Source organism: Chiloscyllium plagiosum, chromosome 1 (genome assembly GCF_004010195.1).
Source record: "Chiloscyllium plagiosum isolate BGI_BamShark_2017 chromosome 1, ASM401019v2, whole genome shotgun sequence".
Taxonomy (NCBI): domain Eukaryota; kingdom Metazoa; phylum Chordata; class Chondrichthyes; order Orectolobiformes; family Hemiscylliidae; genus Chiloscyllium; species Chiloscyllium plagiosum.
In genome coordinates this window covers 75,685,997-75,713,224 of record NC_057710.1, presented here as the reverse complement: position 1 = coordinate 75,713,224, position 27,228 = coordinate 75,685,997, and the positions used below count along the sequence as shown (strand labels likewise).

General features: G+C 40.7%; 1 protein-coding gene across 1 annotated transcript in view; it reads left to right on the top strand.

The window, feature by feature from the left end:
• Window positions 1–26,764, top strand: part of LOC122554964 (NAD 5'-nucleotidase-like) — an 82,369-nt gene extending 55,605 nt beyond the window's left edge. The window contains exons 5-8 of the mRNA XM_043700436.1: window positions 2,414–2,579; window positions 14,621–14,768; window positions 24,311–24,494; window positions 25,986–26,764. Of these exons, the coding sequence (XP_043556371.1) occupies window positions 2,414–2,579; window positions 14,621–14,768; window positions 24,311–24,494; window positions 25,986–26,176 (689 nt within the window). The 3' untranslated portion in view covers window positions 26,177–26,764. The remainder of the gene's footprint in view (window positions 1–2,413; window positions 2,580–14,620; window positions 14,769–24,310; window positions 24,495–25,985) is intronic.
• The last annotated feature ends 464 nt before the right edge of the window (window positions 26,765–27,228 follow it).

The window sequence follows — 27,228 nt, the reverse complement described above, 5'->3', positions numbered from 1 at the left end:
TCTTCCTGACCTCTCCGCCCCCACCCCACTCCGGCCTATCACCCTCACCTTAACCTCCTTCCACCTATTGCATTTCCAATGCCCCTCCCCCAAGTCCCTTCTCCCTACCTTTTATCTTAGCCTGCTGGACACACTTTCCTCATTCCTGAAGAAGGGCTGATGCCCGAAACGTCGATTCTCCTGTTCCTTGGATGCTGCCTGACCTGCGCTGTTCCAGCAACACATTTTCAGCATTATCCCAGTGACTGCAATGCGACTGGTGGAAATCTGTTTACTCAAGTGAAAGTCTGCAGACAGCATTGGAAAATATCCTCAAATGTCTGGTCCTAAAATGCCTAACTTTGGAGTGCGTTATCTCTGTATGGAGGCACCTGTTTGGGATGGCTGGCTGAGAGCAACGGCTTTGGCAATGGGAGCATGATTGCTGTCTAATAGAGGGCAGCAGATTTGTGCTCAATACTGCCACTCTTGGAAATTTCTGTTCAAAGAGACCAAGTTTAGTAATCTGTTGGAGCGTAGATTGTTGGACTGCATCAAGAACCTGGATTTATCTTTTAAGCAGTAATCTGCAGCTATGTTGGCAACAGTCTGAATCAGACCTTGGGCAAGCAGCTATGAACTTGAGAACATCAGATTGAGCATCCACTAAAATACTGGGTAACTTGCACCTGTGCAGACAGCAACCAGCAAGTGCTGCATTTCAGATGGGTCACAAGTGCTTTCATATAGTTGTTCCTCACTACTGTTCTTGATTGGATGGGATCCAAGCTCTGCACAAGCCAATGTACCACATTGGAATCAGACCCCTTTGTGCTCCTTGACAGTGACAGGTGGTTGTAGTCAGGCTTGTCAATTCACTAAATGTCTCTGCACCCTCATCAGTGTTCTCCTGTAGTCCTCAGCTGAGCATTGAAGTCCTCAGCTGAGATCCCTGCTTCAGGACTCATTTGCATTTGCACCCTCCTGTCACCTGGCACCTAAGCTATTCTTTCTCCCTGCAGTCTTCTTCCATGTGACTCACCATATACTAATATTAATTCTGCACTAATTTTATAATGACAGCAACTTGAACTAATGACTGAAAATGTCACATCAAGTAATGCTGCTTCCTTATTAGAGGTCTGCTATTTCTCTCATCTTCCAGACAACAGTGGTTGGTTGGGTTGTGCCCTTAGGTATCTGAAAACAGGAAAATTCAAGGGTTGCATAGCAATACACCTGTTATTTCATGTGCAGTTTAACCATGCCAGATATCAGGATGAGTGTGAGGTGGGAGTTGAGATAAGATGAAGTCTAACAAACTGCCATCCTCAATGTTCTTGATGATACTGGATGATAGGTACACTGATGCTGCAGATTAGATTAGATTAGATTAGATTAGATTACAGTGTGGAAACAGGCCCTTCGGCCCAACAAGTCCACACCGACCCGCCGAAGCGAAACCCATCCATACCCCTACATTTACCCCTTACCTAACACTACAGGCAATTTAGTATGGCCAATTCACCTGACCCTGCACATCTTTGGACTGTGGGAGGAAACCGGAGCACCCGGAGGAAACCCACGCAGACACGGGGAGAACGTGCAAACTCCACACAGTCAGTCGCCTGAGGCGGGAATTGAACCCGGGTCTGAGGCGTTCTTGACTCCTGCAGCCTCTGCTTTGTTCCCTTCAACTTTATTTCATTTTGACTTGCAAAGAGAAATTTGAATCTCAGTGATTCTGTTGCTCAAAGTGATTTGACTATCATGGCTGAAAATTTGAAGGTATTTGGAAGCAGCAAAAGCTAAGTGTGAAGATGAGCAGGCATATCTGGCATATCTTAAGATCTTAGTGGTAGGGATTGTTAATGGGTAAATGATGATCAATATGGTTCATTTTAGCAGCATGAGAGGTTGGTGATGCTCTAGGCAGATGTTATGTGAGGATGCATTCACCTCCCAGCCCATGACCACCCATGTGATCTCACTGAACTTTCCCTAATACAGCTGCTGGATTCTCAGCACCCAAACTCTTGCTCCAGATGACCTCCTCCAACATACCTCTCAGAGGGCATACCTTGATGGCCTCTGGACACCCTTTGAAAACTTGACCCTCTTCTCCAGTTAGTCATCATCACTGTTTTACATCTGTGCACCCTCTCTGCCCTTATACTGTTTTCCTTGTTGCCAATTGCAGTCAGTTACTGGCAGTCAATGACTGTATTTCCTGTTGAATCCTGCATACAGAATGTACAGCCGGTCAGCAGCACAGGACATGTCCCTCTGCATGTTACATTTAGACAAATAAGGAAATAGCATGAAGTTTCAATGCAAAAACACATGCAAAATTTTTAGTCTGGCATAACTATAGAAACACCTTGGACTTCCCTAGAATGAATCTACAAATCAATCATTGTTTTCAAATTTCTAGGTACATTACGTTCAGATCGCCTACATCCACCAGGTGACTTCACCATGCATGATCTTTTGTTGGTTCTGCCTATTGTGGATCCACTATTGGTTGTTCAAGTGACTGCAGAACAGCTGTTGGATGCTTTAGAAAATGGAGTCAGCATGTATCCAGAACTTGATGGAAGGCAAGTATTTCTGAAATTTTTGTGGTCTTGGCGTCATCTAGCACGGAAACAGGCCCTTTGGTCCAACTCGACCATGCCGACCAGGTTTCCTAAACTGAGCTAGTCCCATTTGCCTGCTTTTGACTCATATCCCTGTAAACCTTTAGTATCCATGTACCTGCTCAAATTCTTTTAAATGTTGTAATTGTACCCACCTCTACCACGTCCTCATTCCATGTACGCACTACCTTTTTTGTGTTAAAAATTTTCCCCGAGGTCCTTTTTAAATCTTTCCTCTCTCACCTTAAACCACCTAGTTTTGCACTCTCCTACCCTGTGGAAAAAACCTTGGCTATTCACCTTATCAATGCTCCTCATAATTTTAGAAACCTCTATAAGGTCCCCCTCAGCCTCTTAGGCTGGGACTTTTTCCCTGGAGCATATCTTCATGACTCAAATGTTCCAGTCTCAGTGACATCCTTGTGCACTCCTTCCAGTTTAGTAACATGCTTTCTGCAGCAGGGCGATCAGAACTCCAAATGTGGCCTTGCTGATGTCTTGTACAACTGTAAAATAACGTCCCAACTCCTATAATCAATGCTTTGACCGATAAAGGCCAGCGCGGCAAATGCTTTCTTCACTTGCAATGAATTATGTACCTGTGTTCTTGGTCTCTCTGTTCAACAACACTCCTCAGGGTCTGACTATTAACTGTGTAATTCGCACCCTGGTGTGTCTTACCAAAATGCAATACCTCACATTTATCTGTATTAAACTCCATCTGCCATTCCTCGGCCTATTGACCCAGTTGATCAAGAACCTGTTGTACTCTTAAGAAATCTTCCTCACTGTCCACTATACCATCAATTTTGGTGTCTTCTGTAAATGTACTAACCATGCCTCCGACATTCTCCTCCAAATCGTTTATATAACTGACTAACATCAAGAATGTGTTGGCTCTGAACACTCGTTATCTCACTTTTGAAAGCCTCCCAATTGCCAGACATCCCCTTGCCTGCGAACGGCTTTCAACTTGTGAAAGTTCCTGTTTAATACCATCAAAATCGCCCCAATTTAGAACTTTAACTTGTGGACGATGACTATTTTAAAACTAATAGAGTTAGAGTCACTGATCCCAAAGTACTCAATTGTATGGTGGATTTCATACAAAGATTTACTAAATGAAGCAGTGTATTTCTATACAAAGATACAAAGCGGAATGTAAAGTGCTATATATTGCATAACAACAATCTTATAGCACGTTTGTGATGTAGTTGACTCCCAGTTAGGAACGTTAATGGTAATATTGAACCTAGTAAACATGTTTCAGAAGTTTGTTAAACCAGGAAATCATAGAGTCATAGAGATGTACAGCATGGAAACAGACCCTTCGGTCCAACCCGTCCATGCTGACCAGATATCCCAACCCAATCTAGTCCCACCTGCCAGCACCTGACCCATATCCCTCCAAACCCTTCCTATTCATATACCCATCCAAATGCCTCTTAAATGTTGCAATTGTTCCAGCCTCCACCACATCCTCTGGCAGCTCATTCCATACACGTACCACCCTCGCGTGAAAAAGTTGCCCCTTAGTCTCTTTTATATCTTTCCCCTCTCACTCTAAACCTATACCCTCTCGTTCTGGACTCCCCGAACCCCAGGGAAAAGACTTTGCCTATTTATCCTAACCATGCCCTCATAATTTTGTAAAACTCTATAAGGACACCTCTCAGCCTCCGACGGTCCAGGGAAAACAGCCCCAGCATGTTCAGCCTCTCCCTGTAGCTCAGATCCTCCAACCCTGGCAACGTCCTTGCAAATCTTTTCTAAACCCTTTCAAGTTTCACAACATCTTTCCGATAGGAAGGAGACCAGAATTGCATGCAATATTCCAACAGTGGCCTAACCAATGTCCTGTACAGCCGTAACCTCCCAACTCCTGTACTCAATACTCTGACCAATAAAGGAAAGCATACCAAACGCCGCCTTCACTATCCTATCTACCTGCAACTCCACTTTCACGGAGCTATGAACCTGCACTCCAAGGTCTCTTTGTTCAGCAACACTCCCTAGGACCTTACCATTAAGTGTATAAGTCCTGCTAAGATTTGCTTTTCCAAAATGCAGCACCTCGCATTTATCTGAATTGAACTCCATCTGCCACTTCTCAGCCCATTGGCCCATCTGGTCCAGATCCTGTTGTAATCTGAGGTAACCCTCTTCGCTGTCCACTGCATGTTCAATTTTGGTGTCATCTGCAAACTTACTAACTGTACCTCTTATGCTCACATCCAAATCATTTATATAAATGACAAAAAGTAGAAATCATTAATGTATTTTTCACAGTAAGTTCTTTAATACTTTTAGATATTACAACAAAGAAAACTTTTGATGGAGGAATTTGCAGTTATATCAAAAAATGGTTTATATTCTCTAAATTGGATGGATTGCACCTAAGTAGGGCTGCAGCCAATATCGTCATATGGAGATTTTCTGGTGGATAAGGTTAAAAGTAGTTGGCAATGGACGTGAATCTGAGTATAAGTTTAAAAGGGCAAGAAGCAAATTTGGAAATTAGGTATACACGTTTTGAAGAGAGAGGAAATAAAAACGAGAAGATAGACAAAAGAGGAATTTGTGCCCTTAATAGAATATGCTTCAAGAATAAGGCACATGAAGGGTGCACGAAACATGTGGAAGTATATCATAGCATCAAACTTACTGAATTTTGTTTCCATTTGGACCATTTTTCGGCTGGAAAGTTGTGGAGACCCCAGGCCTGTAGGACAGGTGTGGTTTGGAATGTCAATGAGAGGAGGAGGGCTGTTTAATTCACAGAGCTTTTAAGGTAAAACCCTATAAGGTCAGGCAAATAGGCGAAGTCTAATTTCTACTTTGCATTTTCACAAAATATGGGAGATTTAAAGGACCTCGCGGCTGATAGCCCATGTTTGGAGCTCCACAGTAGCCATTGCTGCATCAAAGCCCTGACCCCAACATTTTAATTGTAATTCTACTGGGCTCAGACACCACAAGTTAGGAAGCCATACTTAACAGTTGCTGACAAATGACTTCACAAAGAGAAGGTATGTTATATTCTCTCTGAACTGGGCTTGCCAATCAATGTGACAGTGTTCCCTTCGTGGTTTCTTTCACTTGCTGCTGTGCATGGATCTCTGCACAACATTGGTGAAATGAGAGCAAATGTAGTAGATATGGCAACTTAGCATTCCTGGCGAGATTTTATCAGGATGTGGTATATGGCTGTACCTGCAGGGATCACTTGGTGACTTCTAAACCAGTTGACTTATAAAGATCCTACTGCACAGTGATAACCTGTTCGCTTGTGGATCTCAGCTGAAGATTGGACCTCTCTCAGTGGACAAGAAGAACCATCTCTGAGAACTGCTGGCCAGTGTGATTGGCTGACAGCTCCTGTAGTATCAGAGTTCCAGAACTCAGTACTGAATACTACAGTCTCAATTGGGAGAATCTTGAGTTGAGCATTTGGCTTTCAGTATGGGGTGGGTTGGGATCCCCAGGGGGCTGGAAAGTGGGCTGCATTGAAGTCTGGTGCAAATATTGGAGGCCAGTCAGAAACATATAACTCAAAATTTTCATTCTGTCCCACTAGCTACCTGACTAAGGAGCAGCACTCCAAAAGCTTGCACTTCCAGATAAACCTGTTGGACTATGACCTGATGGTGTTTGATTTTTAAATTTGTCCACCCCAGTCCAACACTCGCTCCTGCACATCATACCTCCCATCCAGTTAGCTTGACATCCATGGTGTGGCAAATGTTGGAATCTATTGTAAAGGATGTGATAACCTGAATATTTAGAAAAGATTGGCAAAATTGGGTAGATCAGCATAGACTTATGAAAGGGAAATCAAGATATAGTCATAGAGATGTATAGCATGGAAACAGACCCCTCTGTCCAACTCATCCATGCCGACCAGATATCCCAACCCAATCTACTGCCACCTGTCAGCCCCTGGCCCATATCCCTCCAAACACCCAAACACTTCCTATTCATATACCCATCCTGATGCCTTTTAAATGTTGCATATGTACTAGCCTCCACCACTTCCTCTGGTAGTTCATCCAATACCAGTACCACCCTCTGCGTGAAAAGATTGCCCCTGAGGTCTCTTTTATATCTTTCCCCCCTCGCCCTAAACCTATGCCCTCCAATTCTGAACTCCCCCGCCCCAGCGAAACCCTCGTGATTTTATAAACCTCTATAAGGTCACCCCTCAGCTTCCGACACTCCAGAGAAAACAACCCGAGCCTATTCAACCTCTCCCTATACCTCAGATCCTCCAAAACTGGCAACATTTTTGTAAATCTTTTCTGAACCCTTTCAAGTTTCACAAAATCTTTCCAATAGGAAGGAGACCAGAATTGCACTCAATATTCCAACAGTGGCCTTACCAATGTCCTGTACAGCCGCAACATGACCTCCCAACAAGGAAAGCATACCACTATCCTATCTACCTGTGACTCCACTTTCAAGGAGCTATGAACCTGCATTCTAAGATCTCTTTGTTCAGCAACACTCCCTAGGACTTTACCATTAAGTATATGTCCTTGCTAAGATTTGCTTTCCCAAAATGCAGTACCTCATGTTTATCTAAATTAAACTCCACTTGCCACTTCTCAGCCCATCTAATCAAGATCCTGTTGTAATCTGAGGTAACTCTCTTTGCTGTCCACTACACCTCCAAATTTGGTGACATCTGCAAAGTTACTAACTGTACCTCTTATGCTCACATCCAAATTATTTATGTAAGTAACAAAAAATAGAGGATCCAGCACTGAACCTTGTGGCACTCCACTTGTCACAGGCCTCCATTTTGAAAAACAACCCTTCACCACCACCCTCTGTAATCTACCTTTGAGCCAGTTCTGTATCCAAATGGAGAGTTCTCCCTGTATTCCATGAGATCTAACCTTGCTCACCAGTCTCCCATGTGGAACCTTGTCGAACGTCTTACTGAAGTCCATATAGATCACATCTACCGCTCTGCCCTCATCAGTCCTCTTTGTTACTTCTTCAAAAAACTTAATCAAACTTGTGAGACATGATTTCCCACACATAAAGCCATGTTGACTATCCCAGTCAGTCCTTGTCTTTCCAAATACATGTACATCCTGTCCCTCAGGATTCCCTCCAACAACTTGCCCACCACTGACATCAGGGTCACTGCTCTATAGTTCCTTGGCTTGTGCTTACCACCTTTCTTAAGCAGTGGCACCACATTAGCCAACCTCCAGTCTTCCCGAACCTCACCTGTGATGATCGATGATACAAATATTTCAAAATCACTTCCCCAGCTTCCCACAGAGTTCAAGGGCACACCTGATCAGGTCTTGGGTATTTATCCACTTTTATGCATTTCAAGACATCCAGCACTTCCTCCTCTGTAATATGGACACTTTTCAACATGTCACCGTCTATTTCCCTACATTCTATATCTTCCATGTCCTTTTCCACAGTAAATACTGATGCAAAATAGTCGTTTAGTATCTGCCCCATCTCCGCGGCTCCACACAAAGACCACCTTGCTGATCTTTGAGGGGCCCTATTCTGTCCCTAGTTAACCTTTTTTTTTCCTTAATGTATTTGTAAAAACTGTTTGGATTCTCCTTGACTCTATTTGCCAAAGCTATCTCATGACCCTTCCTGATTTCTCTCTTAAGTATATCCCTACTGCCTTTATACTCTTCTAAGGGTTCACTTGATTTATCCTGTCTATACCTGACATATGTTGCCTCCCTTTTCTTAACCAAACCCTCAATTTCTTTCATCATCCAGCATTCCCTATACTACCAGCCTTTCCTTTCAACCTAACAAGAATGTACTGTCTCTGGATTCTCATTATCTCATTCCTGAAGGCTTTCCATTTGCCAGCCGTCCCTTTACCTGCGAACATCTGCCCCCAATCAGCTTTTGAAAGTTCTTGCCTAATACCGTCAAAATTAGCCTTTCTCCAATTTAGAACTTCAACGTTTATATCTGGTCTATCCTTTTCCATCACTATTTTAAATTTAATGGAATTATGGTCGCTGGCCCCAAAGTGCTCCCCCGCTGACACCTCAGTCACCTGCCCTGCCTTATTTCCCAAGAATAGGTCAAGTTTTGCACCTTCTCTAGTAGGTACGTCCACATACTGAGTCAGAAAATTTTCTTCTACACACTTAACAAATTTGTCTCCACATGGTGGCACAGTGGTTAGCACTGCTGCCTCACAGCGCCAGAGACTCTGGTTCAGTTCCCACCTCAGGCGACTGTCTGTGTGGATTTTGCACATTCTCCCCGTGTCTGCGTGGGTTTCCTCCGGGTGCTCCGGTTTCTTCCCACAGTCCAAAAATGTGCAGGTTAGGTAAATTGGCCATGCTAAATTGCCCATAGTGTTAGGTGAAGGGGTAAATGTAGGGGAATGGGTCTGGGTGGGTTGCGCTTTGGCAGGTCAGTGTGGACTTGTTGGGCCGAAGGGCCTGTTTCCACACTAAGTAATGTAATCTAATCTAAACCCTTAACAATATGGCAGTCCCATTCCATGTTTGGAAAGTTAAAATCCCCTACCATAACTATCCTATTATTCTGAGATCTCCTTACAAGTTTGTTTTTCAATTTCCCTCTGACTATTAGGGGGTCTATAATACAATTCCAATAAGGTTATCATCCCTTTCTTATTTCTCAGTTCCACCCAAGTAACTTCCCTGGATGTATTTCAGGGAATATCCTCCCTCAGTATAGCTGTAATGCTATCCCTTATCAAAAATGCCACTCCCCCTCCTCTCTTGCCTCCCTTTCTAGCCTTCCTGTAGCATTTGTATCCTGGAACATTAAGTTGCTAGTCCTGTCCATCCTCGAGCCACGTTTCTGTAATTGTTATGATATCCCAGTCCTATACCCTGAGTTCATCTGCCTTCCCTGTTAGGCCTCTTGCATTGAAATAAATGCAGTTTAATTTATCAGTCCTATCTTGTTCTCTGTTTGACCCGCCCTTGTTCTCAACTGTACCAGTCTCAATTGAAATCTTTTCTCATTATCTCTCTGGGATCCCATCCACCTTACTCGTTTAAATCCTCCTGAACACCTCTAGCAAATCTCCCTGCCAATATATTAGTGCCCTTTCAATTCAGGTGCAATCCGTCTTTCTTGTACAGGTCACTTCTACCCCAAAACAGCTCCCAATGATCCAAAAATGTGAATCCTTCTCCTATACACCAGGTCTTCAGCCATGCATTCACGTGCTCTATCCTCCAATTCCTGCCCTCACTAGCTCCTTGCACCGGGAGTAATCCAAGTATTATTACACTCAAGGACCTCCTTTTTAAATTCCTGCCTAACTCTCTGTAATCTCCCTTCAAAATCTCAACCTTTTTCCTTTGTATGTCATTGGTTCCAATGTGTACAATTACCTCCTGATGGCCCCACTCCCCCTTGAGAACATTCTGTACCCTTTCTCAGACATGCTTGATCCTGGCACCAGGGAAGCAACACAGCATTCTGATTTTTTGCCGCTGGCCACAGAAACGTCTGTGTGTACCTTGGACTAGAGAGTCCCCTAACACAATTGATTGCTTGGAATCCGACATACCTCTCATTACATTAAAGACAGTTCTCAATACCAGAAACCTGGCTATTCGTGCTATGTTCCCCCGACAATCCATCACCCCCTACATTTTCCAAAGCAGTGTACTTGTTTGAAATAGGGATAGCCACAGAAGACTGCTGCACTACTTATCTACCTCTCTTTCCTTTCCTGGAGTTAACCCATTTATGTGACTGTATCTGCGACTTTTCCCCCTTCCTATAACTGCCATCCAACACACCCCCTTGCTCTTGTAAATTCCTCATTGCCTCTAACTGCCTCTTCAACCGATCCATTCAATCTGATAGGATTCGCAACCAACGGCATTTATTGCAGATATAATCATCAGTAACCCGTAAACTCTCCCTAAACTCCCACATCCGAGAAGAAGAGCATATCACTCTATTATGGGCCATTTTTGCTTCTTTCAATCTACAGACCCAGAAAATAGCACTGTCTTATTCTTCTACAAAACACTGCTCCAGGTTAAATTAATACTTATGGCTTACATTTTAAGTTTAATCAAGAGACATAGCTCAATAAAACATAGAATCAAGAAAGATCCCACTCTACGCACGATTGCAGACTTATTTTAAGGCCACACTTAAAATCGACTTATGTGCTTCTGTGCTATGACCTCTCCCAGACAGGTTCTGCAAAGATCAGTTATGAATTTCAGTTTTTTAAATTTTCCCAGACGCACTCTGATGTGAATTCAACAGCAAAGGCAGTAACTGCTAACTCTGTCAGTTAGCAATGTGGGTTTCTTTCTTTCTCTCTTTCTCCTGCACTGACCTCACCATGTGCTTCCTTTGTCTGTTCTTCCCTCTTTTAAAAGTGCTGTTGTTTTGACCTTTTTTTTCCCCCCAAAATTCCAAAACAATGCAACAGCATATAAAACAGTAATTGCTGCTCCTGGAATTCAAGGAAATCGCCTCCAACACCTAAAATATCTCAAAAAAAAAAGGAGCAGATGTTACAGCCAGAAATTTTTCCCGTCCTCCATTTTGGATTACTTAGGATCCAATGGAAAGATTTGTTGCGTTTTCTGAGGATATTACTTGCAGCATTGTCAATGAAGAACGAGTGGATGTGAATTTTGATTTTCAGAAGGCTTTTCATAAATTCTGACAAAAGTACTTGGTAAATAAAATTAAAGTGCATGGGTAGGTTGAGAAATAGTTAGTAGACTGAAAGCAGAGGCATAAACAGATCATTCTTAGGATGGGGCATGTTACTAATGGGGTTGCTGCAAAGGATGATGCGAGGCTTATAACAATTATATGTGGGAACAAATTATAATATTTTCACATTTGCTGATGACACCAAATTGGGTGGGAAATGCTACTTGTGAGGAAGAGGCAAGGAAGGCTTCAAGAGCACTTGGATAGGCTAAGTGAATGGGCTAGAACATGGCAGATAGGATATAATATGTGAATTTATTCACTTTAGTAGAAAACACAGAAAGGCAGAGAAATTCTTTAAATGGAAAGAGCTAGGGAATGGATCTGGTTGTCCTTGTCTATAAAGCACTAACAGGTAGCACCCAGGAGCGGCAAGCAATTACAAAGGCAAAAGGTATATTGGCCCAGCTGGTGATGCTCACATTCCACGAGTGAATAAAAAATTAAAAATAAAATTCATTTCAAAAGGATTTGACTACTGAAATAAAATGTTTTGGTGACACCTCACTTATATGTGTACAGCTTTCATCTCCTTATCTAATCAATAGAGAGTCTGCACTAAAGTTCACCAGATTATTCCCTGAGATGGTGGGGATTGTTTGAGGAAAGATTGAGGCAACTGGGTATAGAGTTTAAGAATGAGAACTGATCTCATTGAAAGTTACAAAATTCTTATAGGGCATGATAGGGTGGATATAGTTAAGATATTTCCTTTGACTGGTGACGAGACCAGGGGACATAGCCTCAGGTTAAGGGAAGTTCATTTAACACAGTGATGAATCTTTGGAAGGCTCCACACCAGTCGAGTGTGGAAGCTCAATATTGAGCCAGTTCAATCACAGATTGATAGATTTCTGAAGAATAATGACATTAAGGGATATGGAGATAATGTGGGAAAGTGATATTGAGGAGATGATCTGGAGGTTTAATGGGCTGAACATTGTTTTATGTTCTAATATTGAAGAATGAGAAGCCAAAAGAACAATTGAATTGTTCCCGGTATGACAAAGCCATGGACATTGAGGTCATCAATCTGATTCTGAGATTGGGGTTGTATTAATTTCAAAGTTATGAATCATCCAGTTAATTTTCAGTTATTTCAATTATTCTGAATGACTAGAAAGGACTTTGTAGTAACTGACAGTTGGTTGTCTTGATGTTTGGCTGGAGAAAATCCAACTCTACACTGCCCCCTTGACCTGTCCATCTTCCTTCCCACATATCTGTCCAACCCTCCTCTCCGACCTACCACTTCCACCCCCACCTTTATCTACCTATCGCACTCCCAGCTACCTTCCACCAGCCCCACCCCCCTCCCATTTATCTCTCCGCCACCTTGGCCCACATGCCTCCATCCTGATGAGCTTATATCCGAAACGTCGATTTTCCTGTTTCTCAGATGCTGCCTGACCGGCTGTGCTTTGCCAGTGTCACACTCTTAGACTGGAGAAAATTACGTTTCGTCCGTGAGTTGATGTTAGCCTGGTAATTGGTTAGTATGGAGTTAATAAAAAAATTGAGAAAGGTGATGGAGAGTGCTGTCATATAGGCATGCAAAAAAAAAGCTGACCGCATCTCTGCAGTAGCTATTACAAAGGCAACATGTAAATGAGGACAAAGAATTAACAAAGAGGTAATCAGTGGAGGACTGCCAAAGTGACAGTGGGGAGATTAGATGAGAGGCTATGCTAGAGATGCATTGTATATACTTTGGATGAGACTGGAACTAGTTTCCCTTTGCATAGTCACTTAATGAAATTTGACACCAGTTCTTGTGGATTTATGAGAATAGGGTGGGGACTCTGTCTGGATGGTCTTTGGAGGGTTGCTGCAGACTCAATAGGTCAAATGGCTTCTTTCTGCGCTGTAGGGATTCAATGATTCTTGCCACTGTATCACTGTCAACCAAATTGTCAGCATTGTTCCAGGGAGCAGGCCAAAGACAATTTTGTAAGGCCCTGCAGGTCTGATACACAGCCACAAGGCCTACAGCTCTGTTAAATTGTACGGCTGGTTTTGTAGGATTGTGTTGGATGCCCCAGGTTGAGTTGAACACTTGAGATGAGAAACAGTGACACACCTGAGGTGGAGAGGTTCAGCGTGCACCAAATGCCTAAATTCTACCCAGGGCAAAGGAAAAGAATGAGACTTTGCTCCTGTAATTGTCTATACAGTGCAGTGAATATAAGGATCTATTTATTTCCTGCCACAGTTAATTTGACATATTTCAGTCATCACAATTTACCACAATTCCTGTTCTACCATCAAATATGCAGAAAGTTAAATAAATTTATAAATGGTATACCAATTATAATCTGACTCCATTCTAATATTTGATTTTAAAATATTTATCCCCTTCATTATAGAACTGCATCAGCCTGCATTAAATACACATTTTCATTTGAGTAAATTCCTTTAAAATAAAATCAAAGATAATGTGAATTGAATTTATGTAGAATCCTTTGTTCAGTCAATCAAGAATGGTTTGAACTAAGTTGAATATTGAATAGAACATAAAAATGAATAATTTAATATTAAATTGACCATATACTTGCCTTTATTGGTCAGTGCACTAAGTATAGGAGTTGCGACGTCATTTTGTGGCTGTACAAAAGATTGATTCAGCCACTTCTGGAATTTTGCTTTCAGTCCTGGTCTCCCTGCTATCGGAATGATATTGTGAAACTTGAAAGGTTCAGAAAAGATGCGCAAAAATGTTGCCAGGATTGAGGGTTTGAGCTATAGGGAGAGGCTTGAATAGGCTGGAGCTGTTTTATCTGGAGCATCAGATGCTGAGAGGTGACCTTAGTGCTTGATAGAATCGCAAGGGGCATGAATAGGGTGAACAACCAGGATCTTATTCCCAGGTTAGGTGAGTCCAAAACTAGGGGGCATAGGCTTAAGGTGTGTGGAAAAAGATTTAAAGGGGATCTAAGAGGCCATGTTTTCAAACTGAATGTGGTATGTGTATGGAATGAGCTGCCAGAGAAAATGTGGAGGCTGGTACAATTACCCAATTATGCCTTTGAAATGTTATATGTGATTAGGAGAGGTTTCGAAGGATATGGGCCAACTGCTGGCATATGGAACGAGATTAATTTAGGATATCTGTTTGGCATAGACAAGTTGGACCGAAGAGTCTGTTTCTGTGCTGTACATCTTTATGACACTATGACACTAATAAACAATTAAACATGTTAAGAGTAGCTAAATATCTCCATAAACTTCACTCAATATTTGAAACGTCATTTAGGTTTCATATTTTAAAGGTTCCCTCAAGTGGCAGGATTAGAGTTTGGATTTGATCCAAGTGGAGAACCAGGGCACAGAATTGTTGTAGACTCGGTGAAGGTACAGGGACAGTACTTGGACAGGAATAGAACATACTTACTTGCAATCAAGGAATATCTGGCAAAAGTAAGTAGTAATACTGTACCTTTTATACTGTTGCTTTAAAAGAAAGCAAAATTATTTTGTGTATAACACATGCATTAGTTGTGTGTTAAAATATAAGCTTCACTCTCAATTATTATTTATGGCATTAACATGCAAATGTTAATGTTTTTAAATTAGATCATGTCACTTTATTGTTTGTCGCTGAAGCATTGACCTGTCAAGTAATTTCCAGCTGTCCATTTTCTTTTCCTTATCCCTTGTTAGATTATAAGACGTTTATTGAAACAGCAAAATTTCATAATCATGCTGGTCTTCTGCTATAATTTCAGCAGGTGACTGACTGACCTCTCTGGAAAATGACACAGATCTCCAACAAATAGTGTATGCAATAAAGTATATGTTGAGGTATTAGAGGTTACTGGCCTTCAATTCTGCTTTCAGTCTTTATCCCTTCACCCCAAAAGTTTGGACAAATTAATGGTAATACACTTATTAAGAACGTAGGTTACTTGACATTGTGAGGATTAGTGAAGTTGTAAGTTATACAAAGTTGCACCTTGATTTTCTAAGACCTCATGATACTGATGGGTGTTTCACGTGAACTTATGAGCAGGTGTCAGCCATTTGGCTTCTTCAGCCTGCTGTGCCAGTCAATAAGATCGTGGCTGATCTGATTAGTTCCTGCCTATCCTCAATGTTTCAATCCCTTGTTTGTCAAGACTTTATCTAACTCTGTATTAAAAATATTCAAGGACTCTATTCCTCAAAAGGCAGTGTAAGTAGTGTTCCAAAGACACATGACTTTTGGTGAGAAAATAATTCTCCTTATCTTTGTATTAAATGGGTAAGTGACCCCCTAGTTCTGGATTCTCCCACAAGAGGAAATATCTTTTCTATATCCACCTTGTCAAGACCCTTCGGGATCTTCTATACTTCATTCAGGTTGCCTCACAGTCAACTTAAAAAAAAATACAAACCTGGCCTGTCCAATCTCTCCTCATAAGATAACTCATCCATTTCAAGTATTACTATAGTAATCCATCTCCAAACTGCTTTCAATGCATTTATATCTTTTGTTATGGACCAGGCCAGACCACCTCCTCAAAACATTTCAAGAATGTAGCCCAGACCCAAATATTTCTAGTTGTTTTAGACAGATGTAAGGTGGAAATTCCAGGAGTGATGCAGTGGATCAAACCACTTACATACCACCAAATGAAATACAAGCAAAAGAAAACAGAATTTAGAATAACACCTTTATGAAAACCCAACTGACACAATATCCCTGCAATTTAACAAACAGCTTTCTAATTTCCTGCAACATCCTCATAAATAAACCCCTGGGCTTATTAAAAGTTAAATTCAAACACAGGTTCTTACAGGAGAGATGTTAGAGAGAGAGTCAGCCAGCAACATCTATTGAATCAGGGAACCTTTTTTCCCAGCAGCTTTTCTTGACCAACAGCTTTGAGAACAGACTGCTTGCTAAAACCAAACCAAACCAGGAAAAAAACACTGAACCCGGATAACTGGCTACTCCCTTTTCATTGTACAAGTGTTCTTAAAAAAAAACTTAAAAGCCTTTTGCCTGATTGTTGCGTTAAGCAGTATCTGTTAACCATTAGCTAAGTCCCAAATAGGAACCCCTGCCAGGGACAACTCGCCATTTGGATACAGAACTGGCTTGAGGGTAGAAGACAGAGGGTGGTGGTGAAGGGTTGTTTTTCAGACTGGAGGCCTGTGACCATTGGAGTGCCAAAAGGATCGATGCTGGGACCACTACCTTTTGTCATTTATATTAATGATTTGGATGTGAACAGAGGAGATAAAGTAAGTTTGCAGATGACACCAAAATTGGAGGTGTAGTGGATAGTGAAAAAGGTTACCTCAGATTACAACAGGATCTTGATCAGACGGGCCAACGGGCTGAGGAGTGGCAGATTTAAAGTTTAATTTACATCAGTGCGAGGTGCTGCATTTTGGAAAAGCAAATCAGAGTAGGAACTAGATACCTTAATGGTAAGATCCTAGAGAGTGTTGCTGAATGAAGACCTTGGAGTTCAGGTTCATAGCTCCTTGAAAGTGGAGTTGCAGGTAGATAGGATAGTGAAGAAGGTGTTTGGTATGCTTTCCTTTATTGGTCAAAGTTTGAGTATAGGAGTTGGGAGGTCATATTGTGGCTGTACAGGACGTTGGTTAGGCCACTTTTGGAATATTGCGTGCAATTCTGGTCTCCTTCTTATTGGAAGGATTGAACTTGAGTTCAGAAAAGATTTACAAGGATGTTGCCAGGTTTGGAGGATTTGAGCTACAGGGAGAGGCTGTATAGGCTAGGGCTATTTTCCCTGGAGCGTCTGAGGCTGAGGGGTGACCTTTTATAGAGGTTTATAAAATCATGAGGGGCATGGATAGGGTAAATAGACCTTGGGGTGGTGGTGTTGGGGGGGTCCAGAACTAGCAGGCATGGGTTTAGGGTAAGAGGAGAAAGATATAAAGGGTACCTAAGGGGCAACTTTTTCATGCAGAGGGTGGTGAGTGTATGGAATGAGCTGCCAGAGGAAGTGGTGGAGGCTGGTACAATTGCAACATTTAAAAAGCATCTCAATGCGTATATGAATAGAAAGGGTTTAGATAGATGTGGGCCAAGTGCTGGCAAATGGGACTAGATTAGGTTGGGATATCTGGTAGTCATGCACGAGTTGGACCGAAGGGCTTGTTTCCATGTTGTACATCTCTATGACTCTTGGGGGGAAAAAAAATACCAAGGACAACATAACCTTGTTAAAGGAGCAGCATCATTACACTTTAAAAAAGAACAATATTGTGCACAAATACTCCAGATGTGTTCTCACATCAAGGCACCTCATTTGACTTAAGCATAACCCAACTTTGTATTTGATTCACCTCACACCAAACAATGATATTATTATGGGCTTTCCTAAATATCTGTTGTACCAGCACATTAACCTTTTGTGATTCGTATGCTGGGACACCCAATTTCAGCTGCATTTCAAAGAATCTTTTTTTTTATTTATTAATTCTGTGGGATGTGGGCATCACTGGTTGGGCCAGCATTCATTGCCCATCCCTAGTTGCCCTTGAGAAGGTGGTGGTAAGCTGCCTTCTTGAACTGCGGCATTCCATTGCTGAGGTTGACCCACAATACCATTAGGGAGGGAATTTCAGGATTGTGACCTAGTGACGGTGAAGGAATGGTAAGTGACTTGGAGGGGAACTTGAAGGTGTTGATGTTCCCATGTACCTGCTGCCCTTGATGGAAGTTTTGAAGGATCTTTGATGAATTTCTGCAGTGCAATGCTGCTACTAGTGTCTGTGGTGGGGGGAGTGGATGTGGTGCCAGTCAAGCAGGCTGCTTTGTTCTGGATGATGCCAAGCGTCTTGGGGTGCACTTGTCCAAGCAAGTTGGGAATATTCCATCACATTCCGACGTACCTTGGAGATGGTGGACAGGCTTTGGGGAGTCAGGTGGTGAGGCATTTGTCACTGTATTCCTCATCACTGACCTGCTGTTGTAGCCACTGTGTTTATGTAGTGATCCCAGTTGTGTTTCTGATCGGTGATAACTCTGTAAGACACAGGAGCGGAACTAAGGCCATTTGGCCCATTGAATCCACTCTGCAATCAATCATGGCTGATGCGCATTTCAACGCCACTCACCCACATTCTCCCTGTAGCCTTTAATTCGTTTCAAGATCAAGAATCTGCCTTGAAGACATTTAGCATCCCGGCCTCCATTGCACTCCATGGCAATGAATTCCATAGGCCCATTAGTCTCTGGCTGAAGAAATGTCATCACATTCCCATTCTAAATTGACCCCTTCTAATTTCTAAGGCTGTGCCCACGGGTCCTAGTCTCCCCACTTAACGGAAACAAATTCCCAGTGTCCACCCTTTCTAATCCGTGCATTATCTTGTAAGTTTCTATTAGATCTCTTCTCAACCTTCTAAACTCCAATGAATACAATCCCAGGATCCTCAGCCATTCATCATATGGCCTACCATTAGGCCTACCATTCCAGGGATCATTTGTGTGAATCTCCGCTGGACATGCTCCAGTGTCAGTGTACACTTACTGAGGTGTAGGGCCCAGAATTGGACACAATATTCTAAATGGGGCGTAACTAGAGCTTTATAAAGTGTCAGTAGCACGTCGCTGCTTTTACCATCCAACCCTCTTGAGATAAATGACGACATTACATTTGCTTTCTTAACCACAGACTCAACCTGCAAGTCAACCTTTAGAGAATCCTGGACTAGCACTCCCAGATCCGTTGTACTTTGGCTTTATGAATTTTCTCACAATTTAGAAAATAGCCCATGCCTGTATTTTTTTTCCAAAATACAAGGCGTCACATTTGCTCAGTTGAATCTCCTCAGCCACTCTCCTAAACTGTCTAAATCTTTCTGCAGCTTCCCCACCTCCTCAGAACTACCTGCCTGTCCACCTAACTTTGTATCATCGTCTAACTTCGCCAGAATGCCCGCAGTCCTCTCATCCAGAACATTAATATATAAAGTGAACAGCTGCAGCCTCAACACTGAACTCTGCGGTACACCACTTGTCACTAGCTGCCATCCAAAAAAGAACCTTTATCCCAACTCTACCTTCTTTCACACAGCCAATCCTCAATCCATACCAGTAGCTCACCTTGAACACCATGGGCCTTCACCTTACTCAGCAGCCTCCCATGAGGCACCTTATCAAAGGCTTTTTAGAAATCTAGGTAGATAACATCCACTGGGTTTCCCTGGTCAAACCTACTTGTTACCTCTTCAAAGAATTCTAACAGGTTTGTCAGGCACAATCTCCCCTTACTAAATCCATGCTGACTTGTTCTAATCCAAAAAATAATCTGACTTTGCACTTCCAAGAATTTAGAAATCTCATCCTTAACGATAGATTCTAGAATTGTACCTACAAACAAGGTTAGGCTAATTGGTTTATAATTTTCCATCTTTTGTCTTGATCCATTCTTGGTAAAAACAATGACTGCAGATGCTGGAAACCAGAGTCTAGATTAGAGTGGTGCTGGAAAAGCACAGCAGTTCTTGCAGAATCCGAGGAGCAGTAAAATCGACGTTTCGGACAAAAGCCCTTCATCAGGAATTTGAACAAGGGGGTTACAACAGCGATTTTCTAATCATCTGGGACTTTTGAAAGATTACAACAGCACCTCCGCTATTTCTTCAGCCACCTCCCTCAGAACTCTAGGACGTAGCCCATCCGGACCAAGAGATTGATCAATTTTTAGATCTTTTAGCTTTTCTAGCACTTTCTCTTTTGTAATGGCTCCCATACTCAACTATGCCCCTTGACTCTTGTTAATTGTTGGGATATTACTCATGTCTTCCACTATGAAGACTGACACACAGTCTTTATTCAGCTATTTCCTTATCTCCCATCACGAGCCTTCCTGCATCAATTTGGAGTGGCCCAATTTCTACTTTTGTCTCTTGCTTGTCTCTTATGTATTGAAAGGTACTTTTACTATCATTTCTAATTATTGGCTAGCTTACCTTCATATTTGATCCTCTCCTTCCTTATTTTTCTCTGTTAGCCTCTGTTTGTTATTGTAGTCTTCCTAATCTTCTGATTTCCCAGTGCTCTTTTTCTTTGAAACGTTTCCTGACTTCCTTTGTCAGCCATGGCTGTCTAATTCCCCCCTCCGCCCTGATAATCTTTTTGTTTGGGATGAACCTCTGTATTGTGTCCTCAATTACACCCAGAAACTCCTGCCATTGTTGCTCTACTGTCTTCCCCACTAGGCTCTGCTTCCAGTCGATTTTCATCAGTTCCTCTCTCATGCCCCTGTAATTACCTTTATTTAACTGTGACACTGTTACATCTGATTTTGCCTTCTCTGTTTCAAACTGCAGACTGAACTCTACCAGATTATGGTCGCTGCCTCCAAAGTGTTCACTTACTTTAAGATCTTTTATAAAGTATGGCTCATTACATAGCACTAAGTCCAGAATAGCCTGCTTCCTTGTGGGCTCCATCACAAGTTGTTCCAAATGGCCATCCTGTAAGCATTCCATGAATTCCCTTTTTGTGGATCCACTGGCAACATTTATTCACCCAGTCCATTTGCATGTTGAAGTCCCCCCATGATCACCGTGACCTTGCCTTTCTGACATGCCCAAAAACAAACAGCAGAGGTCCCAGTACAGATTCCTGCGGAACACCCAGCCTGAAAAACAGCCTTACACCACTACCCTCTGCCATCTATGGGCAAGCCAATTCTGAATCCAAGTGGCAAGTTACCATGGATCCCATGCATCTTAATCTTCTGGATAAGCCCATCATGAGAGACCTTGTCAACAGCCTGACTAAAATTTATGTAGGCAACATCCACTGCTCTACCCTTATTGAACACCTTCGTCACCTCCTCGAAAACTTTCATCAGGTTAGTAAGATATGACATATCCCGCACAAAGCCATGCTGACTGTCCTTAATTAGGCCATACTTTTCCAAATGCGCGTAAATCCTATCCCTATGAATTTCTTTCCAATAGCTTCCAAACCACTGATGTGAAACTCACTGGTCTGTCGTTTCCTGGATTAACTCTATTTCCCTTCTTCAACAAAGGAACAATATTAGCTACTCGCAGACCGGGGGGGGGGGGGGGGACATCTTAAAATGATAAGTGGGACAGATGCTGTTAATTATTTTGTAGGTTTCAATGACAACATTCTTCAAAACTCATACAGTTTTCTCAGTCTTCATAGGACAGTCCCACAATTCTGAGAACAAATCTGGTTAACTTTCACTGCACTCCCTCTATGGCAATAATATCTTTCCAGAGATTAGAAGACCAAAACACACAGTATTCCAGTGCAATCTAACCAGGGTCCTACACAATTGAAGCAAAACTTTATTGCTCCTGTACTCCAATCCCCTTGCAATTACGAAGAGCATTCCATTAGTTTTAATAACCGCCTACTATGTATGCCTCAAAGTTATCCCTCAATGACTTATTGATAAGGACATCCAAGTCCCTTTGCACATTTACACTTGTCAACCTATCACTATAAGAAACTTTATGTATATTCGTTCTTATTGCCAAAGTTGATAACATCACATTTTTCCACATTATATTTCATCTGCCATGTTCTCACTCGATCATAAGTCTGTCTAAATCCTTGTAAAAAACATTTTACATTAGCTTCACAACAAAGCTTTGTATAATTTGTAAATTTGGAAATATTATGTTTGAGCTGCATGTCCAAGTTACTAACATGTACTGTGAACAGCCGGAGCCCAAGTATTGATCCTTATAGTAACTCACTATGCAGACTGTCAACATGAGAATGAGCCATTTATTGCTTCTCTGTTTTCTGTCTGTTAGCCAATCCTTAATCTATGCCTTACATTATCTTCTATCTTGTGTGCTTAAATTAACCAGCTCTTGTGGGGGATTTTATCAAAAGCCTTCTGAAAATTCAAATGTATTTTGACTCCCTTTTATTAACTTCATTAGTAACATTAAAAAAAAGCAACTAATTTGTTAAACGCTATTTCTGATCACTCTTGTGCAAGTGTCAATTTATCATGTCCTTTATGATAGATTTTTCTACTACTTGTGTAAGTCTGATAGATCTATAATTTTCTGATTTTTTTTTTTATCCCTAGCAGAAATGACCTGTTTACTTTCTTAATATAATTGTAAGATGTGTATGATAAACCCAAACTTTTTGGGTTCCAACTGATTGACTAAACATTTGACCAAGATGGTGCCAGAGTAGGACACTTCAGCTGGAGCTTGTCCGCTCTGTCCTTTTGTTTTTTTTTTCTCTTGGTGTTTCTTCTCTTCACCCCTGGCCTCTAAGGACCCAACAAGGCGTCCTCTTGGCCAAGCCAGTGGTGATGTCTCACCAGCACATAGCAGTATCTCGGCTCAGTCTCTCGACGTCCCGTAGTGGCGTCTCTGTCCGGTCTCAGCAGCCGGTGGCAGTACCGCCGCATGCCAGTTGATCCTGCCTGGCCATGTTCCAGAAGTAGCAAGAAGAGATCGGGGAGGTGGCAGCTTCAGCAGCAGCGGTGAGGAACGTCCCCTGGTCTCAGTGGCGCGAATAGACAGTTAAGGTCTCCCAAAGTGATCGAAGTGGAGGACTCATCAAAGGCTGTTGAACCTTTTAACTTTATTTCTTTATTTTTCCTGTTTATATTAAGAAGGACTTTAATGTTAACTTGCATATTATTTATTTATTTTTCACCTTGAAGGTAATGCATGACTTTTTAAATTTTGTTTCTTTTATTGCTTTGTATCTAAGTACCTTTGTACCTAAGATAGTACCGTGTGTGGTAACATTACACACTTTTCATTTTCATTTACTTGAGTATACTTGACAATAAAATCTAAATTGAAATTTTGCATCGCAGACAGAAAAGCAAGTCTAATTATATTGTTCAGGCTAAGCAGGGTGAGAGGGTAGCAAATAATTAAGAAGAATAATTGAAAACATGAGAAGGCATCAGCAAGGGAATGGAAGGGTTGGAACTGGTGAAGAACAGGAGAAAGGTAAGGCTATAGTTAAGGGAAATGAAAGAAGTTACGTAAGGGGCAGAGAAGGAGTGGAAGACCACTGGGATGGGAAAAATCGGAAGGAGATATCAACACTGGGTGAAGGGGTAATCCTAGTGAACTATTTTAGTAGGATTTGATTTCAAAATGACATCCCAGCTTCAAATCCAGTATCCAAAGGTGCAATACTAAGGCAGGAATTGGGCAGGTGAGTAGTGAGAACACTATCCCAACCTTCACTAAATCCCAAATATGCTCTAAATTAAATACAATCATTACCATTTCCATTAAAGCTGGAGAGGGATTAGCTCATTTTGACAGGTTTACCATTCAGCTTTATGAAGTGAGCTACATGTGAGTAGAGTTCATTTTGAAATGATAAGAACAGTAAGTGACAAGCAATCTGATCTACAGGTCAAACATGAGTTATTTGTAGTACAAGGACGTCACAACTCAACTGTTTTTAGCCCAAATGATCCTTCTGGAGACAGAGGATGTTGGGGGCTGGATTTTGTCTGAAAATTTCTTTTACTGATACTTTCACAGTCTCTTTACTTGCACTATTCTGATTTGCATTCTTTGACTTCTAGTTTTGCACTTTTTCCATTTCCCATATTGTATCCAACGTGCAATTTTTGACTTAATATTAACACTTCCTTGCACGCTCACTTTGTAAGAATTCTTGCCTAATGTGTGAGAAAAGTGTACTTAATTTAAATTATTTGTATTTTAAACCAAACAAAAATATTAAATTCAGAACAATGGTAAATTGAAATATTCTCTGTTGAATTCAGTGATTCTGAGGAAACTACAGTTTTTAAAGAAGAAATGGGTTAAACTAAAAGGTTCCATCTGGGACTGTTAAGTATGGCCCAATGTTTCCCACTTGTCATGCAAAGTTCTGTCGCAATGCTATCTGCTGGCTTAAGTACATACATGGACAGTTCACCCTCCCCATAGATTTTATAGTCTTTTAATGACACCTTTACAATGGAAAAAAAATTGCTTTCCTGCAGGGGAAAGATGGATATGTGATGTTTCGTAATTGTCAATGGCTGGTTGATACAGAAACGGCTCCCAGTCTCTCCACTGTTGTCATTAACCATTTTGAATCAGTAAAAATTCTCCAGGGACTCAAGAAATGTAAATCCGGACATCGGATGAGTTTAATCAAAGTCTCCCAAGCTGCATCAATAACAGGTAAATTTATTTGAGCTAGTTAAAGATAATAATCTTTAAGATGCTACAACTGATTTTGTTTTCCTCAATGTATCTTATAGGGACCAATGTGATAGACTTTGATACTATACAACTCTAGAGGTAGTAGAGGCCTCTGTAAAACAAAACCTAACTGTTTCTTAGAAAAGTCCTATATATTAGATTTCATTAATAGCCACAAAGTGAATCAAACCAAACACAGGATATTAAGTTTTATCATGTTTGTTCCATGTCTCTGAAAAAAAGTTCACTCCGCTACACTGATGTTGCTCTTTAATCTGTTAGCTTTTCTTTCACCTATTTATTGACAATATTATTACTAAATCATGTCAGATGTGCTTCCACTATTGTATTTAAAATGCTTATGTAAAATAAATAAAAATAAAAATAAAATACTTTGATAAATTTTATGCTCTTGACTGAGTAACCAGTGAAAACCCTTGAACGATTTGAATTTGAAATTTGACCACACTCTCAAATACCCTGTTAACTATCTATAATGAGAAGAGATTTTCCAAAAAGCTTTCAGAAATTTTAAAATAAATATATTTGTATGATAGAACTGTAGTGAAGCCTGAACTGCACTTGTTTGCAGTATAGAAATGTAGTATTCAGGATTATAATTTCTGACGATGCAATTGACATTAAATGATTCACTTTATCTTGAGAAAATGATTGCATCTGTAATTGTACATCTGTACTTTTATCAAAGTGATATAGTAGATTGAAATTGAAAAACTGCAACTTTAATTTCCATCCACATAAATATAGACATTTGGATTAACAAAATGAATATAAAATTGCAAAGTCCAACTGCGGATGATTTTCTTCTTTCATATTACTTGAGCTTTAATGAATCAAAGTTATTTCCTTTAAATGTACTGTATTTTTCATAATCTACATACATTCTTGCTTGGCAGAATAGTAGTCGTGGTAATTGGTATAATGTCACTGATCTAGTAATCCAAAAGCTGGGCTAATGTTCTAGGGAAATGGATTCGACTTTGACCTTGGCACATGATGAAATTTGAATTCAATAAAATCTGGAATTGAAAGCTAGCTAAATGGCAACCATGTGAATACCATCGATTGTCATTAAGAACCCATCTAGTTCACTACGGCATTTTAAGAAATCTGCTTTCTTGTCTGGTCTGGGCTACGTGTGACTGCTTATTCACAGCAACGTGGTTGACTCTTAAATGCCCTTTGAAATAGGTCATTAATGCTAGCCTACCTAGTCATGCCCACATTTCATAAATGAATAAAAATCAACATTTAACCTGAGGCAATTAGGAGAAAATTAAACTTCTCAGCTGTGTGCCATTGATGAAATTGCTTTCTCAATATGCATATTTCAAAGATGTTGCAATTTTGTTTGTAAGTTGCTGGCTAACAGGAAAAAAAAACAGGCAATTGTTGTTTCTCAATTAGCTCTATTTGGCTTATGATTTAGTTATAATTATTTTTCTTTAGACTTTGAGAAGAAAGCTGATGAAAAAATTGTAGTTGCCCCTGTCCCAGATGTGGAAGGAAGAATATATCATGTTACCAAGGAAATGAAACAACACCTTAGACAACTGCGATCTGAACGAGAACTAGGCCAAAGGACATTTCCATTAGATCGCTGTAGTGCGAGTAACACATTTGGTTGTGAATTAAAGTAGTAAAAATAGAAATTTTGCATTTTTAGTGCTTAATTTGAAATGTTATTTTCAGGTAAAATCTTCTAACAGAAGTATTTTTCTGTGTTTAAAAAAGCGTTATAGGAAAACTTTGATTTTGCAAACTAGTAAAACACAGGTTTTTGATATTAAACCAGCCTAAACAATGGTTTTTTTTAAAAATGCCTGTCATGTAGTTTCCTTCTGTTGTTAGATTCAATCTCTAAAAAAGATTGTTCATCACTTTGCTTTGTGATATCACAGAGGAAATCTGCAAAAAATTTCACATCGTATATCCTATTTCTGTATCTTTGTGCTTTCTGTATTTTTGCATTGTAGATAATGTCAAAGTGTATAAGATATCAGAATAAAGACTGGTTGAAATAATATCTAATAAGAACAGTAAATCTGTTTTCTATGACATACTTGCAGATATTTGTCCTGACTCATTGCTGATCTGACAAATGGGATTTAACTGACACTATGTTCTTGGCAAAGATATGGATCTGGCACAACTTGTTCAGTCATGCTTCAACAGATTAAAGGCATAGTTAATATAAATAGCAAACCAGACATAACATGAACTGTACAGTCCACACAGCTGTGAAGTGCAATACAAGGGAGTTTTAAAAAATTAGGAACGGCTACCCCAAAATGCAGATAATATGGTGTAGTCAATGAAACTTTAAATTGAATTAAGGTTAGTTATTGTAATTGAACCAAAAAACTAACAAGAAAAATATTAAAGAAGTACAAATCTTTCCCATGTCTTAGAATAAATATATACAAACTGATTAATATCATTACATTCATCAGAACTTAATATAAAATAGCATTATTAGGGGGAGGTGATTGCCTAGTGGTGTTAACACCAGAGTCCCAGATGATGATGTGTGGACCTGGGTTTGAATCCCACTAGACAGTGGAATTTGAATTCAATAAAAGAAATCTGGAATTAAACCACCATCAATTGACTGAAAAACCCATCTGATTCATTCATGTCCTTTAGGGAAGGAAACTCCAGACCCACAGCATTGTGGTTATTAAAGAAATAC